Consider the following 19,959-nt stretch of genomic DNA (forward strand, 5'->3'; position numbering starts at 1 on the left):
TAATATGTTTTGATGCAGTATTTCAAGATTTTCTGATTTTATTTTATGCTTCTATTAAGAATGATTTACATTTAAATTAGTACTATAAACATCTTTCTGTGAATTCCCAAAATAAGAAAGAGAAATCATTTCACTTTTTACAGATTCTGCTGTGATCCCCATGGTAAATATGGCTACTTAAAGACATTCTCAGATGTCTTTTGAATTGTCATTGAACCCACTTTCAGGCTACAACTCATTAGGTCTTTTTTTCTTTCCATTCAGTACTATTTTCCTTCTGAAGATCCAAGCCAAAACTTAATGGTGGAAACTTGAAATGATATAAGGAGATAGCTTCTAAAGTTACAAGGTATTTTTCCCCTGTCCCGGTCATATTAAAATATAATTTGTGCACATAAATTTCTCTACTGGAATAATTGACCAACCTTCCATAGTATTACATATACATGCATACATATATATACATACATATATATACACCCACAAAAGAAATCTTTAACTTAGAAAGTGACCTCTAAGTAACTGATATTTGCTCAAAATGTACAGGCAGAAGTATTGAAGTGCAATTTAGTTTTTATTGTAGAGATCAAAAGAACCAACATAAAAAAAGAAAGGATTGGCAGGGTACCTTGTCCACTTTAACAGATAAATTTCAGGTTAATAAGAAAATGGTTCTTAAAAATAAGCTTGCATAATATGGTTTTGTATCTAGCAAAACTCTGAATAAATGGAAGCTGTTTTCCATAAATATATAAAAATACTGAATGCCACTACAGTAAATAAAAATTGTTATTAAAAAAAGAGAAAAGCAATGAAAATTTTGCCAAATCTGAATTTTACTGTCCTGTAAATATAGGACTGAATTGAAATATCAGAGTTCTGTCCTTGCTCTCATTCCTAAGGCATCTCTGCACAAGTAAAATGAGGAAACTCTGGCAAATAACTGAAGTAGAGTGAAGTTTCAATTTTCTCACTGTCCAGAATAGCACTCTCCAAAAACAGTCCCTTTCAGTTTACCAGCATAAATAAAATCATGGTCAGTACTACACACTTCATAAAGATGAATAAAAATTAGATTTTAAAAGAAGTGGTACAACTAATCAATTGCTGAATAAATGAGATAAAAGAACCTGTGAAAAAACATACCAAGTTTTTCTGATTTTGTTGGTAAGGTGTACAACACAAAATCTATGAAAAAGTATTTGTCTTTCCCTATTTTACTTTCTTCTTTATAAAGGCAATGTTCTATCAACACAGTTTATATCTTTATCATGGATCACTGGCTTCCTTGGGTAGAAATACCAGAAAAAGAACAATTAATATGACTTACAGAGTTCTTCTCTGTCAAGTGACTGTGCCCCACCTCCGAACAGACCTTTAAAGAATCCCCTGTTTGGTGCTTCTGGTGTTTCTACAGGAGTGAAAAGCTCACCCAACATTTCCTTTGCAATGAAAAAGAGACATAAAAAGGCATATATTATTAAAGAGAATGGAATGTTCTTCCACTTTCAGGATTTATTTAATGGATTTGAATTTCAAAATAAATATGCTTTAATGGGCATCTGTCTTTGCAAGGTGACGGAGTTTCGAAATAGAAAATTAAAAACATTTTAAGGAATGTATGCAAACCATCTGCTTCAGAGATGGTTGCAAGCTTAGAACACATGGAATTCAGAAGCAAAGAAATGCATTCAAGTAAAGCTGTATTTGCCCCTGAACAACTTGGGCAAGACTCCTGACTTTGTACTGTTGAAACTGGATCTACAAATGTTTATATCCACATAGCAGCACCAAAGTAGAGCCTGTATCTCTGCTATTTCATTATTCTGTACAGCTACTACACTGAAGCACGACTGAGAATTTTTCAAGCTGTTAATACCCCTGATACATAATAACTTCCTTCAAATATCCTGAGTTAGCATTCCCCACTTGTGTCAGCACACACCTCCCCCAAGCACCAATTGATCAAGGGAATTTTAACTGCTTGTTAAAGGAGGAAATTTCCTGTTGATCAAAATGAAATTAAGTAAGAAACTGATTTAACTACAATAGCCAGGATGAAACAAAAATTTAATGTAGAAGTGATTAATCTGGAATTAGACTCTAGAGTGAAGGAAAACAAAAGGGGGAAAAAAAAATCAATCACAAAAGCTACAGTACTCAGCTCAGAATGTATCTAAGAAAAAAGTGATTTTTTAAAAATAGTTCATTACCTGAAGATTTTCACATGTTTCTTGGCTGTAGGTGAGCCTCTGTATTTCAGTTGGTGAGACAAGATAGAGTGCTTGTCCATTATTGGTGAAGCAGAATGTTCTGGCTATCCGCATATTGGTGAGTGGCAGGTAATATACATCCAACAATGGCCTTAAACTTGGCAAACTTAAGGAAGAGAATTTTAAAACCCATTAAATATAGCAGGAATGTCTATTATTGATCAAATGGCTCATTTTTAAACTGCAATACATAATATTTTCACCATTTGCATGAGCACCACATAAACTGGTATAATTTAATGGTGTTACAGAATCTCATTTTTCAAGGCAGCACCTCAAGAGTGAAATTTAAACATCTGCACCACAGAGGCATTTAAAAGCATTTTTTAAATTATAGTCTGAGCATGTAAATCACAAATTCACTATTTAATAAATTAGGCATTACTTAATAATTACCAAGGTATTTTCATAAGTGTCTACCAAGCATTTACAATTAAACATCCTGTCTCTTCTCTCAGGGTAATAATTTCTCCTTGACTAAAAATACAAGTCTAAAAGATCTCTCCTCAAGAACATTTAGAAATAAACATGGGTGTGCTGTCATAGGAAAGCAGAATTCAGAAGCCTCAAACAATCTTATGAATTAATTCCCTCTTTTTTTCTGTCTAGATTTTTAGGAGAAAGTCCTCTTAGAGCAAAGTTTGCTTACCTTCTATTTTCTGATTCTGTACATGTAACTGCAGAACTTACTGCATCAATCTACTGAAGAACAGACAGCACACTTGTGCTGCAACAATGGTCCTCTACCAAACATTCCTCTCCATCAATGTAATAATAAACACAAGTAAGAAGGGACAAAACACCTAATTTCTTGACAAATATAACCCAAAATAAACCACTGTTTCAAAACATCCCCTGTGAAGTCCTCATAAAAAAATTTACAAAAGTTTTTAGCTGCAATTGTCCCAATAATACAAGAAACAGCTTCTGCTGCAGACACAATCCACATAAGATTATTATTTGTAGACACTAAAAAAGCAGCAAAGGGGCAAAGTGAAGTTAAAACCAAGGAAAGATGTAGTAACCTCAAAAGTGTCAGGTTGCCTTGTTTTGTTTTTCGGTTTTTTTTAATGATTCTGAGATTGCCTTTGGAGGCACGTTTTAAAAGTGAGAAATAAAAAGCAATATTCTCTTGTAAGCATATCACCAAGATATGACACCTCTGCCATGCATACATCTAAAATAAGAATATTCCTAAGAGAGTGTCAGTAACATGGAAGTGTTTTGCTTCAGATCAGTGGAAAGATAAAATATTATTGCAGCTTCCAAACACAAAAACATTAGATCAGATAGGACAAGTGTGACATCCACGAGAGCATTTTCATTGTTTTTGTTACAGATTGTTTGTTATTAAGTCCTATCTGAATTTATATCAGTAGATAAGTATTGGGCATCTTGGGTATGACGCAGTGCTCTGACAACTTTACACTAACTGCCTCTAAGGTCCATTGCCCAGCAGCAATTCATCCAACTTCCCCACACAGGTAACAATTCAGCATTTATAATTTAGTACATATGCAGGGTTCATTAGAAAATTATGTGAATCCTGAAGACGACAGGATCTGTTTCAATATTTGGTATCTGAACATTACTAAGTTTAGTTTTGATTAGGAAAAACAATACTGTTTGCCCTGCAAGGTGAACAGCATTTTGTAGGGATGTTTAGAATATATAAAACATGGGATATACATCAATGGAGTTACAGACTTACATACTACAATTAAAAAACAAGTTTTGATTGCATCAGTTTTAGTGTTAGTCCTAACAACTTCTGACAGAAGTGTTTTTTACAGAATTTTCCAAGCTCAAAGCTTCTTTTGGCAACCTTAAATATAATCTTTTAGGAACTTTACTGACATAATGTTTATAGGGTCATGTTCCACATTCATCTTATCATTAGGCAACAACTAAACTGCAGGTGCAAGGGTGTAAGTATATACACACTGCTGTTCAGAATAAAATAGCACTTAAATGACATGAAAGTTACACAGGTGACATGTAAGTATATTTAAACACTACTACTACTACTCCACATTTAAACTCATAACTTAAACCCCTTACTTTAGATGACTTATTACTATACAACTACTAGCAATTAACCTTGCCTTCATAGCCTGAATTTAAGGCCTTTAAGATGCAAGCAAGGTACACAACAAAATGTTATGATTGAGACATGAGTGTGAGGCAAACAGCTGCACAAAAATAGGCAGAGTTCTGGTCAGGTACAAGCTAAAGATCTGACTCAAGGTGGTTTTCTCCATCAAGGAGTAAATTCAGCTTCTAGACAAACTTCAACTCATGGACCCACGTCACCCATTTGGAACTGTGGGTTGAATCAGAGTGGCTTGAGCTAAAGTGGTAAACCTTTTTATGTTTTAAAGGCATAACTAACAGGTATGTGCAACCAAAATTATCCAGGCTCAAGTGCTGAAGAATCATCAACCCTGAGCGAATGTTTTTGTATTTTTTAAAATTCATCAGCCTATGGAAAAGGAACCTTTCTGTGTAGCAGAAGACTATTTCTTCTTTTTATACTTAAGTTACTATCAAACAAGTCTTACCTAAAAGTCATAATATGTCCATTGGCACAGAAACATGCAAGGCAGATACTGTTACTCAACGACACTATGTCTCCACGAAGAACAAAAGAAGTCTCTGTTATATTTTGCTTATAAATACAGTTCTGGGATGGCAGTGAGATAACTTTTGCTTGCTTTTCTGAACATATCACTGCATATTGGTTTTCACTGATTTCCTGAGAGGAAGAAGGGGACACTGAGACAGGTCGTCGCTTTTTTGCTTTTTCTTTTTCATCTTTATCTTCAGAAACATTGTGTTCTCTCCAGGGTTCATGTGCTGGTGGGACCAAAGATCCTGTGGTGTCCAAAAAAGCCATTCTCAAGATTGCCCCTTTTAGCCTCAGGATGGTTCCTAGAAAAAAAGTAGTTGAACACATTTCTAAAACAGTTCTCCTAAATTGCTTTTCAAGCTACAAAATATTCCTTTAAGAAGCTAGCAGAATGAAAAGAAAAGAAGAATTTCAGTTTGTCTCTGTAGCAAAACATGTACCCAAACCTTTAGGCATTTATCTAAAAACAATTGAAGCAAAAATGTACTTAAGAAAATATTAGACCAATTTTCAAGGGTTAAGTGTATGCATACTCTTCCATTAACTTCAAGGGCAATGTATACATTTATTAAGAGAGCCAGGCTGGCATACACATTTGTATTCAAGTTCAGTGGCACAAACGTAACTCATTTCATTCTCTCCTGACCAGAACACAGTATGCTTACTATCAACAATAAATGTTATTAATCAAAGGTGGACACCACCTTTTCCTTCAATTGGGTCAAACAAGCAATATGCAGTTTTATTTCCCCCCTAAAGTTCACACTTGAACCCACTTCCCTAGCTTAAAATGAAAATGGAAAGTTTCCCTCTTACTGTTCAAATCAGACTCCATAGGCCAGATCTTAAGCTAATATATTTTCTAAAAAATTTACTTTAATTTATTCCACATAAGTAACACCATAAACATTTGCTAAGTACAAAATATAAAGCAGTATCTTTTAAGGATTATGCTGCAGATCTGGTGATGAAACACAGTGTCTTGCCTGCAGTCCTGCCTTTATGGCCAAATGTTACCAAATCTGAACACTGCTGCCAATACCTTACTCGATGGGCAGAAACCAGATATTGTCTAATGTTACCTCTCCTAATCATCACTACAATCAAACAGCATTGCAATGTGTATGCTTGATACCGTCTGTGGGCTCTGCATGAGACACTGGTAGCAGGAAAGCTAAATCTATGCCTACCAGTATAGCCAATAAGCCATTAATACATAATTACAACAAAATCAGTTGCTGTGCATCAGGAAAACAAGATACAAGACCTTTCACAGCAATCCAAAGGAATTTTTAATCACTAATATTTCAAGCTAGTTGTTCAATTTATAGCCTCAGTTTGCATTCCTTTTCCTTGCTGCAGGTAAACTGATTGATTCTTACTTCATGACTAAAAAACAATAATAAACTGAGCACTTGATACAGTTAATCTCTCCTGCTATCTCTGTTTAACAACTGCAAAAATTGTTTTCTCAGCAAGTATACACTACAGTTTTATTTTTACATTTTAGGAGATTGTACTTTCCACTCGCCCAATTTGAAAAACTCTAGTAATAAAGTAATCTAGATTGTTAAACTTCGCAGCTAAATCAATGGAATATATATTTTTCATGAAAAAATAGTTAAAAAGAAAACCTTGAACAATTTCTTAAAAAAATATGAAAAGCAACAACAATATTTTATCAAAGTGTACTTTAGTCTGTCTGCTTTGTACATACCACTGGGAGAAACAATTACTGGCTGAAGAAGTCTTTGCTCTCCTCCTGGGGGTAAGTTCAGTACAATGACAAGCACTGTACCCAGCGTGGTCCCAACCCACAGGCATGGGGAAGGTGATGTATCAGCCTTTCTTGTGAAAGTCTCACAAAAATGAAGAGCTGAAATTGCCTCACGTGACTCTTTATCAATGCTAGTTACACTAGAACTCCGGGAGCGACTGAAAGAGTTGTCTTTGACATCTGAAAAGAAATCAGTATTAATTAAAAAGAATGGCTTAATGCAGGGATTAGGATAATTCAATTTTTTTTTTGTTTTTAGTATCATCTGCATACTAACTATAAATCTATTGATTATCACCCCACTATTCTTAGCCTTATTTCCTTATGGCCCAGTTTCCTACTCTATCTCAAGCAAAGCACCCAATCTTTGTTGCAGAGGTCGCCATTAGGTAATTACCATGAACAATTTTTAGGCATATCTCTGTCTTCTAGAGCCAGAGAACAATAGTTATCAAGTGGCACTCCTTTAAAAAAATTGCATTACAAACCTTTCTGCCAATTAGTTCATTGATCAGATGAAGAAATATTGGCTCCCATGGAACACTGTTAACTGATCTTATGAAGATAAAACTATTTTACTTTAGGAACTGCAGTGACATCCTCACAGCATGATAGCATGGGACCTGTAGTGACTCACAGTATTGTCCCACTTTAGGACAATCTGTGCAGGAAATCTAACAGGCTATTTACAAACCCCCAAACCTGTAGTAAGAGAGATAACAAATGCTATCAAATGCCACCTGGTACTGCTATGCAAAGCTGAAGATTTCCACTTTGATTGCTGTAGCATAGTGCCAGTAATAACACTAAAGCCTTTCAGGATGTCTTGCTCACTGCTTAGCAAAGAAGTGAATTCTAATGTTAGCAAAAGTAAATGTTCTGCTCCTCTCTCCCTGTATGCTATCTGTAGGTGTGGCAATATCTAAAATACATCAGCATCCACTGAATTTATCTATGTATTCAAAAATTAATGCTTTATTTTCTCATTTTCAAAGTCTGAGCACAAGACAGCCCTCACCAGCAAAAGTTTGATGCAATCCATATTATGCTTTTTAAAAAAAACTCAAAAAATCTTTTGAGTAGAGAACTCAAAAAAATCTTTTGAATAGGGTATAGATGCAACTGACATTTTTAAAGCAGGATTAAAAAGTAAAGAACAACATTCAACCATGTACTATTTGGAAGCATTACTATGTTAGTTTCATTAAATTATTGAAAAACTTTCTACAAAGAATATCTAACATGCATTTGGACAGCATACATACTGGATCTTAACTGACTAAATAAACACATCTACTTAACACAAACAGTGAATCTTCTCAGGAGATAATTGCCTCATTCCAACAAGGATAGGAAAAACATTGTCCTGTTGAATTTTAGCTGTCAAATGTAAAAATGGATTATAGCAACTACCTCAACCACTCAGATGTTGACATCTTAAGTTTTCACATTAAATAAAAATCCAGTGTAAAACCATGAATATAATAACTTGTTTTTATAAGTCTTCTAATGACCACCACCTCTTATGATGCTTGTTTTTTCCAGGTTTGAATGTTTACTAATTTAATGGGTTTTTTAACATGGATTAATCAGTCTGAATATAATCAAACATACAGTAACTGCAATAGGCATAGCTTTAGATGTGCATTTGTGAGTTCTAGCTGGTTGACTTGAAGAGCATGAGTACAAATTCCAGCAGCATTGGAATGGACAGGAAAAAACCACAAACAATAAAAACGAACTTGTCAGACAATATGGGCGATTTTGCAAGTGGACAATCCATTCAGAAGAGAGAACTAAGGGTACAAAGTTTAACAGCTTTAGTGCATCCCATTTATCCTGAAGCCAAGGAAGAAGTTGTAAATGGATTAGATTCAGATGAAGAGGAAGGAATAGCAGTGTGATGAACCATGACACACCATCAGAAGAATGGAAAGATGAGGCTCTTTTGAGCAAGTAAAGCAAGGAATAGCACCTAGTGGCAGTAGTATCTTAATCACTGGATTAGAACATTGAAAAGCAATGGTACAATGCAGACTAGGGTATGTTCAGGATAACTTCTGTTTTAGAAAGAGAAGAATAAATACAGAAACACATATTTTAGATTTTATCTGTTCAAAAAGGAAAAGGGATAGATTAAAGATCTAAAGACAGAAAACTAGTTTGAAAGAACAAGACCATGGAAGAGTAGGTTTCAAGAAGCCATGGAAAGAAATGAGAGAAAATGTTAAGGATAATGAATTTAGGAGAAAGACATTTGAGTTGGCTCCTACAGCCAGTAGATAAGGCCACATAAGTGACAAAAATACAAGCAAGCCAACACTGAAAAGCACTGTGCAAAAGCTAACCCAATATGAAATAAGAAAGAAGCAAAAAAAAAAAAAAAATCACTTAAGGAAGTTATTTACAGACCTGAAAACCTAAAATAATTTTACACAGAACAAAATGAGGCTTCTAAGCGCAGCTATTCACACACATGCAAAGTCAAAACAAGTCAAAGGCTATTACAATTCAGAAGGTACAGACTATTTTATGAGCATACCAGAAATGATGTGACAAAACCCCCTTTCATTATTTCAGTAGAAGGAAGAGCAAATATTATGTGATGCAGAAAACACTGTAACTCTTTCAGGATTGGAAAGTACTTGAAAAATTTCAGCATTCACTTTTCTCAAGTCTTCATTAGAAAAAAAATAACACTTCCAAGTACTTACTGCCATCAGAGAATTGTGAGTAAAATAGCAGAATTACAATTGGTTAATATTTCAGTATAAACGTGTTCCAGTTTGCCAAGTGTGATAAAATTTACCCTATACCAAAATTATCCCTAAACCATCAGTAATTGAGGCACGGAACAACAGAAATATATTGAAAGGAGTCATCAAAGTCTTCTGCTCTTTTGCGCTAAGACGGCCACAGTTAAATCACTCTAGTTCCAGACACTGAGTTTAGAAAGATGAGGAAAGAGTTCAATTTCAGAAGAGATTAACAGAAACCACCCTAGGTTTAGATACCATAACCTAAAGAAGGAGGAACTGAATTTTGTAAAAAAAAAAAACCAACCAAAAAAACCCCAAACCCTGTAAAAATGAAATTAGAGATATGATGAAAGATTCCAACAGCATAAAAAATTACTAATAAAGATGGGGAGTACTTATTAACCCTATTTATAGCAGAAAGGACAAGAAAAAATTAATATGGAACCAAGAAAATTTGATTAAATAAATGGAAATCTGTCTAATTAGCCCATATAGCACTGAAACTTTGTCTGGTATTTTTCTAAAAACTTATTTATTGAAGGCTCATGAATAGATCAGAGGTTAATTTGTCAAACATCTGTATCCCTGCCAAAGGATCCTTGCCAATCTTCAGATTAAAGAATCTCTGAGGGCTGCTTCCAACTTCACACAGAGAGGGGCAAGCTGTAACTGTACATCAGGGTGGTCCAGCTCAGTTTCAGAATATCCCAGAGCCAGGGAGTTTTTGCATTGTCAATAGCAGCAGCACCTGTCAAACACACAGTGCTGCAGCTGCCAGTCTGATCCTGTCTCTCTTCTGCTGGGCTGGCAGTAGCAATTCTGCTGCAGAAAGAGGAGCAAGCTGTGGCAGGCAGAAGGAGCTGCATTTACTGCTGGAGGTCTACAGTTGTCTCCCATCATCTTTAGAGAACAAGACAGGGAAGATGGATCTGATCTACCAGCTGGCAGTCAAAGTATTAAAAAAATCCTAACCTACTCATTTGTATGATGTTTTAGTTATGCAACGCAATGACCTTTAGTACCTCAGACCTCACAGCTGAGCTGATCCCTATTTAAAAAGTTACTGTGCATTTTCAAGAAAAACAAATTCTCAGACTGGTCATCCATCCAAACACCTGTATATTGCTTCCATTTAGAGAGAGTGGTCACAAGACAAAATTTATGGAACTATGTCCAACTATTTATTGAGAGGACCTCAATATATCCTATTAAGATTTTTCATTTTTCAATTTAAAATGTATCAGATGGTCCTAAACAGGCAGCAGTCTTCCTAATGTTGTCTGCTTATTCACGCTTTTGCTATCACAGCACTACTGATAAAGTGAGTGACAGATGCCTAAAAATTATGATGAAAGTGTGATAAGCCATATACAGGAATTGCAGGCTTACCTTATGATGACAGCAATGACATTTTGTGCCTGAGAGTCCCCAAAAAGAGTGGAATTAAAATTTTATTTCTACACTTCAGATAAATGCAACATAAAGTCATGATAGCTTACATAATTTAGGCCTCTTACTTTAACATACTCACATTCAGATTTAGTAAAAATAAAATCAACTATGTAAACTTACCTAAATCAGGCTTTAACTCAGTTGGCAAACTTAGCTTCCTGGACATCTTTGCTGAAAAGTGAAGTATATCTTTTTTTTAAAAAGAATAAACATAATTTTGTTGGTCCTTATTTGCTTTTGCAATATTTAATGTATAATTGTTTATTACATTCATTGAGGTACTTTACAGGATTTCCACTAAAGCAGAGCCTCATTTCCACAAGTGAGGGGTGCAAACTAAATAATGGAAGACAGCAAAATCCCTAGATACAGCATCTTATGACTTTTGCTGAGCTTGATTTCTCCTCAGGCTTCAGGCAGGACTTAAGTATTGGATGAACTTGGCTTTGGCTCAACCTCAAGTTTTAACTCCTCAGGTGAGAGGACAGAACTGCAAGGATGTGCACTGATGCTCACAAAGTTAAGATCCCATCCCCCTTTCTTATGCCCTGCCTTCTGATCAAACCTGAGACATTAAAAAAAGAAGAAAAAGAAAGAAATTACACTAAAATTAATGCACATGTGTATTAAAAAGCTAAGCATCTGAGATGCAATCCACAACCTTAGAAGAATGAAGGCATTACAGAGAATAATCATAAAGTCAGCAGTGTACAAAAGCTTGCAACACATTCAAAAAAAGAGATAGAAAAACTTTGATAATACTGCTCAAGTGAAAAACAGCACTTCAACTCATCCCTGACTTAAATTCTTTTTATAGGAGTGGAAATTTGCAGTCCATTTAAACTGCAGTACAACACAAACAAATGATGCTATAAAAAGTCACAAATAAATTAGAAGGCATACATCTCCCTTCCATCTTTCTTTCAATAATTACTGGAGATGGAATTATTTTGATACAGTTTATCTACTTGACCAGGACTACACTCTGAATTTATATCCCAGCCACATGCTTCAGTTTTGATGTATCATTTAATTCTTCACCATCTTGCATGGGTAATACCTCTTTTCCTAAAGTAGGTATTGAGCACAGCCTTATAATTCTAAGAGTACCTTCAAATGGCTACCGCTCAAAGCAGCCTGAATCTTGCTGCTTTTCTCTGTTATAAATGGAGTTAACTCATTCTAATTATCCCTTTAACAGTAATCATTCCAATTTCTACATACCCTGAAGAACAGCATGTGATTTAAAGTTACTTCCACTCCTTCAAAAAGTGAAATACTTCACAGTATCATCAATTATGCTCATCAATATTGCAAATGCTAGTTATCTGAATAGCTGAACAGTTTTATTCCTGTCATACATCATAAAAAATTGAGAACAAGACTCCAGAAATAATCTTCCAATTTCCTTCATGTGTCAATGTTAAAAGTATGTTTGAATTAAATTGAAATTACTTACTCTGAGGCAGAAATGCTAATCACTTATTTTAGTGCAGGCTGAAACTGAAAAGTGCAGCCTGACTACAAGTTTTCTACCTTCTTCCTTGCATTAGCACTGGCAAATACATAGCTTAAAGCTGAAACCAAAACTCATCTAAATGAGGTTTCTGCCAAGGGTTGCTTCCAAACAACAACTGCTATTTCATATCAGAGCTCAGATATGTGAACAGAAAACCAGAGTACACAACAGCACTAATGACTTAAACCAGCTTGCAGAGAGATCATGAAATCCCATCTGGAATAGTGAATTACAAGATAGGCATTCCTCATAACACTTGTTTTCTTTGTTAGACATTTAAATAATAAGAGCTGAGATACTGAACAAAACCTCAAGTATGTACACAGAAAATAACTGGAGCTATTTTTGGCTTTTAACAGCTTTCACCATGTGTAAAATATCTTAACCAATTAGCTAATTGAAGACCAGTACAGTCACTCTTGGCTTTTCAAATAGAAACCTTCAGCACAATCTTAACAACTGGGAAAAAAATTTTAAAAAAAGGAAAAAAAAGAACATACTAGGTAACAGATAATACAACAGAAAATAGCAAGTACAGGCAAGTGTGTTGGATTCTGAGAGCTGATCCAGTTTTAGCTTTTTGTTCCTTGCTGAAAGGCCAGCTGTGTGAACTATGTTGGTTAGATAAAACAAATTTGTCAGGCAATTTTCAACATACACTGAACTATGCCTCATTAATAGGACAAGAGGATACATGAATTGTTAAAAAGGATATCATTACTGGAAATTGTGAATTACTGTGCTATGCAGAAAACCCCCAACATTTCAAAACATATGTTAATGTGTCAGAAACCTCAATAATTCAAATGTAAATGAGAATTAAGAACCTATTCCAACAGCAATGGTGCCATCTTGTGTTTAAAGAAAAAACTACCTAAACATCCAGTAAGAAAATAGGAACATTTAATCAGCTAAGCCCTTTTTAACTAACATTACTCAGTACAAAAAAACCTGCTTGAATTCACATTAGCTTAAATTTTACAACAGTTTTAACAAAATCAGTTTTCTTATGCCTCAGTTGAAAACAGCAAGATGCTAGACACCTTGTACAAAGCAAAAGATATGTCAGAAAAATGGAAGATACAGGATGGAGATCTACAGAGAGAGCATTCAGTTCCAGACTTCTCACTCCAGCTGCACAAAAGCAGGGGTGATGCTGACTGCCCCTGCTGCGCTGTGTGGCTGACCTCGAGCAGTAGCTGTCATGTCAGAGCTGAATACCTCTCCTGGGGTGGTGGTTGCTGCTGCACTTACAGCCCAGACTGGTGCGAGACAAGGACACACGGATCGCAGAGCTGTTTTGCTCCCCACTGCTTTTAAGGCAACTGTGATTATTTTGCCTGGGTTTAGACCTACATTTAATATTCCTCTCAATTAGAAAACCTAGGTAATACACAGGTGCACACACATTCTGTCAATATATATATAATTAAGTATCACATTAGAGAACTGTCGAAATGCAAAGATTCTTGGAGATTTCTCACAGGTCAGGCTTGGGAAGGCAGGTGTTAAAATATGAAAGACTGCTTTGCCATAACATGCTATGTGCCACTATAGCAGGCACAACCTTCAATTCAGTGAAGAGAACCTGAAGGCTGAGACATGACTGAACTCTCAATAGGAATCTGTGGCTTAGAAGTCACAGTTGCATTTCAATTGCAGCGGGTTATCCTGAGCTGGCACTTTAAAATGTAGAGCACATCAGTTTGAAAGCTATACGGTGATTTCTCCTCCATTCCTTTTTTTAAGGAAACAGTCCAAACCCTTTAAAATAAAATTCTAAAGATTATGAAGGAGAACAGTTTATGAAGCCTATTTCATATAATGTCACATGAGAAATAACTAAGCAGCTTAGAATTTGTTAGAGATACCAAGATTCCCAAATTATTCTATATTTGACAACTACACAGAGTGAAATATTTACATTACCAATTAAACTTTGAAATCGCTAAAATTCATATGAGAATAATAAAATCATTTTACAAGAAACTGTAAGAAACCATGTACTTGGATACATCCAAAATTAGATAAAAGTATTACAAACACATTGAAAGAAACGGTTTTGAAATTAGGGCAAATGCAAACTTAAAATTAATGTCTTAAAATTTGATTTCATAACAACAGCATTAACAGTCAATTATTTTAGCAGTGTATGAAAAATTTAGGTGTACACTTAGAATGTGACAAATGGGAAAAAACTTATGCCTGTACTAACAGCATGGATTATAATAAATTTAGAATTAAGTATACTCTGCTTAGGTGTGTCTACTGTTTGCAATTACTTTTAAGTTCATAAAGTGCAAAAAAGAAGACCAATTTTTCTGAGACGTATTTGACATGTAGGCTACTAGAACAGTTATAAAGGTCTTAAAATCTACCAAATTTTGCAGGCACATTTCTTAAAGGTTTTTCCAGAAATGGTTGTTACGTCTTAACTTCCAACACAACTTGTAGCTGTAATATTTAATCATCTGTATCTCTTCATGCCAAATATTTAACTGACCAAATTATGAGTAAAATAGCTAAAGGTTTTGCTTCCACAGAAGTTGGATCCCAATGTCTTTCTATAAAAATGACACAGCCTTAGAAATTAAGTACTTCCTACCAATTCTTCTTTTTGTAAATTCATCTACATTTAGTATACTTCTATTACTTCACAGCATATTTGCACTTTCAAATATATGACATTAGTATGAGAATGGGTTGGATTCAATAATGGTCATAGTACTTTCTAAAATTTCTAGAAATGATTAGTTAAATCAAGTATCTCAAAATTTCCAAGGTAACCATTAAACATAATTTTTTCAAGGCTCATCTTTGATGCAAATAAAAGGGAAACATGACCCAAAATCAGCATATTCACAACAGGTCTTTAACTTGATTTACCATCTGTTTGTTAGCACAGACCATTTGTTGTTGAATACTCAGAAAAAAAACCAAACCAGACCAACTGTTCTGCAAGTGTTGGTACATGAAGCATTTGCATATTGTTTTACTCGGGCTATTGTTTCAGTGGTATGTGTTTTTTTTGATCCTCTCACCAATCACAGAATCCTTGTTTGATACTGTCACTAATTATAGGAATCTGCAGAAATTACAATGCCTCTACCTCAGTTGCAGTAAAGTGATTAAATTGACAAAGGCTTCATATTTGTAACTTTGTGTGTTATGTTAGCACCTTGCAGCCCTATTGCTGAAATGAAATTACTTCACTCTTTGCTAGCAGTGTTTCTTTTCTCCCTGTTCCCATGTGACAAACATGAGAGTGATATTAACAGCAACTGAAGTTATCAATGTAAATGATTCTAATTCTATTTTGCACCACATTTAGCAGGTTGTATTGCACACATTGACACAGAAGAGAAAGAACTTGAACTGACTGCACTATGTGCCAGTGCAGAGCTATGACCATGCCACGTACATAAAATACATCAAATTCATCCCTCAGAACGCAGTTGATGGCAAACAATTTGTTCCATACAACATGATGATATTAACGACAGAGACACATTTTACAAAACTCACTGTCCATTCACAATAGGTTGTCAATTCAGTTTAAAGCAATGAAAAGCAAAACCATGCAACCGTTAACACACAAGAGGTGTTTTATTTATGTGAAAGAGCTTAGAATGTAAGTTCAGAGAGAGCTAGAATAAGCATGCCAGATAAGCTATAGAAAACATGGCAGTGAAACAACCACATTCAGTGCACAGCAAACCACTCAAAACTAAGAAAATGCAAAATAAATAATTATCTTTAAGCTTCCAATAAACTGTGAAAATTACACAAATCACAGTATAACTTACACCCTGAAGAATGAATTGCTTATAAATAAATGTTTTGCTTTTTTTAGCTGTGAGAAACATTCACAATACTTTCATTTGAAAGGCTTCAAGCTGAAACAGATGTGAATGGCTCTACTGAATCATCATTAGCATGCTTTATTAATGCTCCAACATAACTCTTTGAAAAGAAGTGGTAAAAAAAAGGTCACAGTCAGTCAAACTTTCCACGTGTTTTGCACAAGACAGTGTGTTGTATGATCAAAAGAGACAAAAGGGAAATATTACCTCAATGGACATTGATATAACATGCACAAGATTAGGTGTTGTTTTTTCTCATTAGAAGACCTGAACATTAGGTTCTAGTTACCCTGAATTTCCTTTAGGGGAATATATTGATGCACATGTGAAAGATAATAATTTCTTTTTAATTCTAGATGAATTCACATTATATTATTGACAGCCACTTGCTTTCTTGACTTATATTCAGACTTTTGCTCAAAATTCATATTCCCTGCCCTTTCTGATATCATTGCAAGAACTCAACACAGAGCAAGAATATGCCCTTTGTACAGTACTTTCTCATGCTGTACCACAAATTTCAAGGATTAGTTTGTCATACTCATATTTGTCTCACTGAATTCACTGAATTTTGAATGATTCTTTGTCTCAAATACTGAATTGTGATGAAAGGGATTAATAATTTAGGATAAAACTTAAATTGCCAAACAGAAAACCCAAAGGGAGACTTTAGGAAAAGAAACCTCTTCCTCCCTAGTCTTAAACTATGGTTCCACAAAACCTATGAAAGAGTAGTTTAGAGAACAGTTCTACTATATAAAGTCATTTCAACCTAAACTGAGTGAATAAATAAAATGAAATCATCCTGCAATGATATACTAATTTGCTAAATGAAAACAAAATGAACCATTAACAAAGTGATTGTGCAATGAAAGTAACCATATCCCAGTAAGGAAGAAGAGTCCCTTCACCAAAATTAAATCATACAACCTCTCACTTTCATTTATTCAATGAAATAAATAAAGCCATCAGAAGCAGAGTTATTTCCATTCCAACCATAAAAGGGTTCAATCTACCTGCATACAACATATCCCAATGCAATTTTGTTGCCAATCTGTTAAGACACAAGTCTAGAGCTGGTAGGGTATTGTGTCACCGCTGGATGCAGAAAAGCAAAGAGAGTTCTGGAACAGCACTGGGGTGTGTATATATATAAATATATAAATATAAATATATATATATAATATATATACACACACACATACATATATATAAAAAAATATAAATATATGTATACTTATATATATAAGCAAGTCCTCTTCCAGATGAATAAACGAAACCAAAATAGTACCCCTTTCTTGACCATATTCATATAAAAATCTGACCATATGGCTATGAATACAACATATAAAAAAGAAATTGTATCAGCCATATGTTCCCCAAACCAGCGCACCTTTGCAAAAGTAGTGGAATCATGTTGTGACTTGCACAGACTGAACTCTTACTATGCATTAGAAATTCACCCATCCAGAAGAACAGAGAAGTGCAATTGTAAAACCAGAGAATTTAAACCACCAATAATCTTTGATTTTTTTAAATTACTGTGCCCAGTATTTAACAGAGAAGCAGCCCATAGAATTACCAATTAGCATCAAGAATAAAAAGATTAATAACAATGCTTTGAAATTTGACTGTTATTTTGCCTTTTTTTTTTTTTTGTTGCTGCTGGGTTAGTGCTGCATAGAGTAAGGCACTGGATTAGAAAGAGTAGAATTTTTCTAGTTCCTACCTATGTCATTGGTTACCATCTTGGAAAACTTTCTGCTTTTGGTCTTCACTGTAAACAATATTTTAATTAAAAAAAAAAATCAATCTAAATGTATCAAAAGGTGGACTGAAGAAAAAATAAGACTAGAAAAAAGAAAAATACTGTACCCTTTTCTATAAAATTATTCATTTTTTGTTCATCATCAGAATTGTTTGGTGAACCAGAACCTACAAGTGGAGACAGAATGAAATGGATATATATTCTACATGAATGAAGGGGATATTCCATTGACACAAAAAAAAAGTATATTAATACATATACAATATATATAATATATATAATATATATATTATACAATATATGTATACATATATTATACAATATCAAATACAAGCTTGGAGTTTAACAAAGATACAAAGAAAACATACTGATATTGGTATTCTCTGTAGCAGTACTAGATATTATAAAGTACAAAATACTTTGGCAGAATTCTGCCACATCGGGATTAGCCACAGAAATTATAATGCAAGGTACAACGCTGCACATTGCAGTGAGTTTATTGCTAGAAATATTTCCCCCTTTGAACAAATGTTTATACTGAATAACTAATTGGCTCTACTAATCATTGCTCCAGACACAAAGATTAGCCTAAATTACGATTCACAAAACACAGCTGTAACAATAAACGCAAGTTCTATAAATCTGTTTGGGTTTTTTTTCCCAATGCATTGAATCACTGTTGGACCATAGTTCTTCAACTACTCTGCAGACAACTCTGAGCCAATACTGCCACCTGGATTTTTCTGTATCCCAAACCTGAAAAACTGATGGTGGCAACAGACCACAGCTTCAGGCTTACCATTGTCATGACATTAAAACATTGTCAGGAAATTAAAACACAATTCATCTAAAAATTTTCAAATTTAATCAGATTTTATGTTGTGGAAATGTAAAATCAGAATAGAAAACAAGTATTTTGGCAGTCCTCAGGAGAAAAATGTGACAGTTTAAATGCTATACAATATTTTAGGTCAGATAAACACTCCCAGATTCTAAGCCTATTACTGCTTGACTTCTATGGAAAAAGCTGAACACAAGACTATTTTCATTACTGCATTTTCAAAGTATTTCTATAGTTCTGTGTTACTGAAATGGTAGGATACTCTCCCTACTTGCACAGGTAGGTAGTCCCTTTCACAGTCCTCTCATCTATATAACCACCACTGGAGGAAATCTAATGGCAGTAACCTTCCACTGCTCTTTACCTGGACATGGAAAGGTGGATTTGAGCAACTGCAGACTTCAGCCCAAACAGTGGACTTTTTTTACACATCACTCTTTTACAGATTATCCTGCAACAATGAAAGCTAATAAAGGCACTCAATTGCCAATCCCATCCTCTAATCTTAATCATTTTCCTCTTAACTAGAAAGCCTCTAGACTGCAAAAGGCTTCCTTCAATTTAGCCCCCATCCTGCTTCTCAAGCTTGCCAGTACTCTGCAGTACATTTTTCTAAAAGGTCCTCTTACTTCTGAAAGCTAAATGCCACTTTCAAGCTTCTTTCCAGTCCTGTGCTGTTGCCCAGAAAAGATATAAAACTCAAATCAAACCTAAAGAATTACAGTTCTTCTCTCTTCACAAATATCAACAAAAGATTTCCATATCAGGGTGGTGCCTCCAAGTTTTTTCAAAGGAAAAATTGAGAAATCTACCATAAACTTCATCTCATTCACTGAGAGCAGAGGATAGAATTTAGGGAAACAAGGCACAGTCCAACCTCACTACTAGAAATTTCTATTTTACAGGGGAATGAAATAGTTATATTCCCCCTTCATCTTTTGTCCATTCACTCGTTTTGGTACTTTACACATTATTTTTTAACCTACTTCAGCTCACACAGCTCGAACAAGCAGGGGGAAGGTAGGAAAAGCCAATTGTTAAATTTGTGAGTTTTCTATAAACCTTAATTTTCATCTTT

The 19,959-nt window shown here is 34.7% G+C and overlaps 1 protein-coding gene across 11 annotated transcripts in view; it reads right to left on the reverse strand.

Annotated features, from left to right (window-relative positions):
- The window catches only part of STXBP5 (syntaxin binding protein 5), a 104,741-nt gene that overhangs the window by 7,411 nt on the left and 77,371 nt on the right, over positions 1–19,959 (reverse strand). For 3 of the 11 annotated variants that reach the window (XM_085055609.1, XM_085055599.1, XM_085055598.1), the window contains 7 exons: positions 18,148–18,207; positions 18,002–18,049; positions 11,011–11,061; positions 6,620–6,859; positions 4,835–5,204; positions 2,214–2,379; positions 1,331–1,442 (listed from right to left, as the gene is read on the reverse strand). In XM_085055609.1, coding sequence (XP_084911735.1) covers positions 1,331–1,442; positions 2,214–2,379; positions 4,835–5,204; positions 6,620–6,859; positions 11,011–11,061; positions 18,002–18,049; positions 18,148–18,207 — 1,047 coding nt within the window. The remainder of the gene's footprint in view (positions 1–1,330; positions 1,443–2,213; positions 2,380–4,834; positions 5,205–6,619; positions 6,860–11,010; positions 11,062–18,001; positions 18,050–18,147; positions 18,208–19,959) is intronic. The other 8 variants (XM_085055600.1, XM_085055601.1, XM_085055604.1 and 5 more) reach the window with 5 other exon arrangements.

The sequence above is a fragment of the Lichenostomus cassidix genome, chromosome 3, assembly GCF_008360975.1.
Source record: "Lichenostomus cassidix isolate B80296 chromosome 3, HeHo_3.0, whole genome shotgun sequence".
Classification (NCBI taxonomy): Eukaryota; Metazoa; Chordata; class Aves; order Passeriformes; family Meliphagidae; genus Lichenostomus; species Lichenostomus cassidix.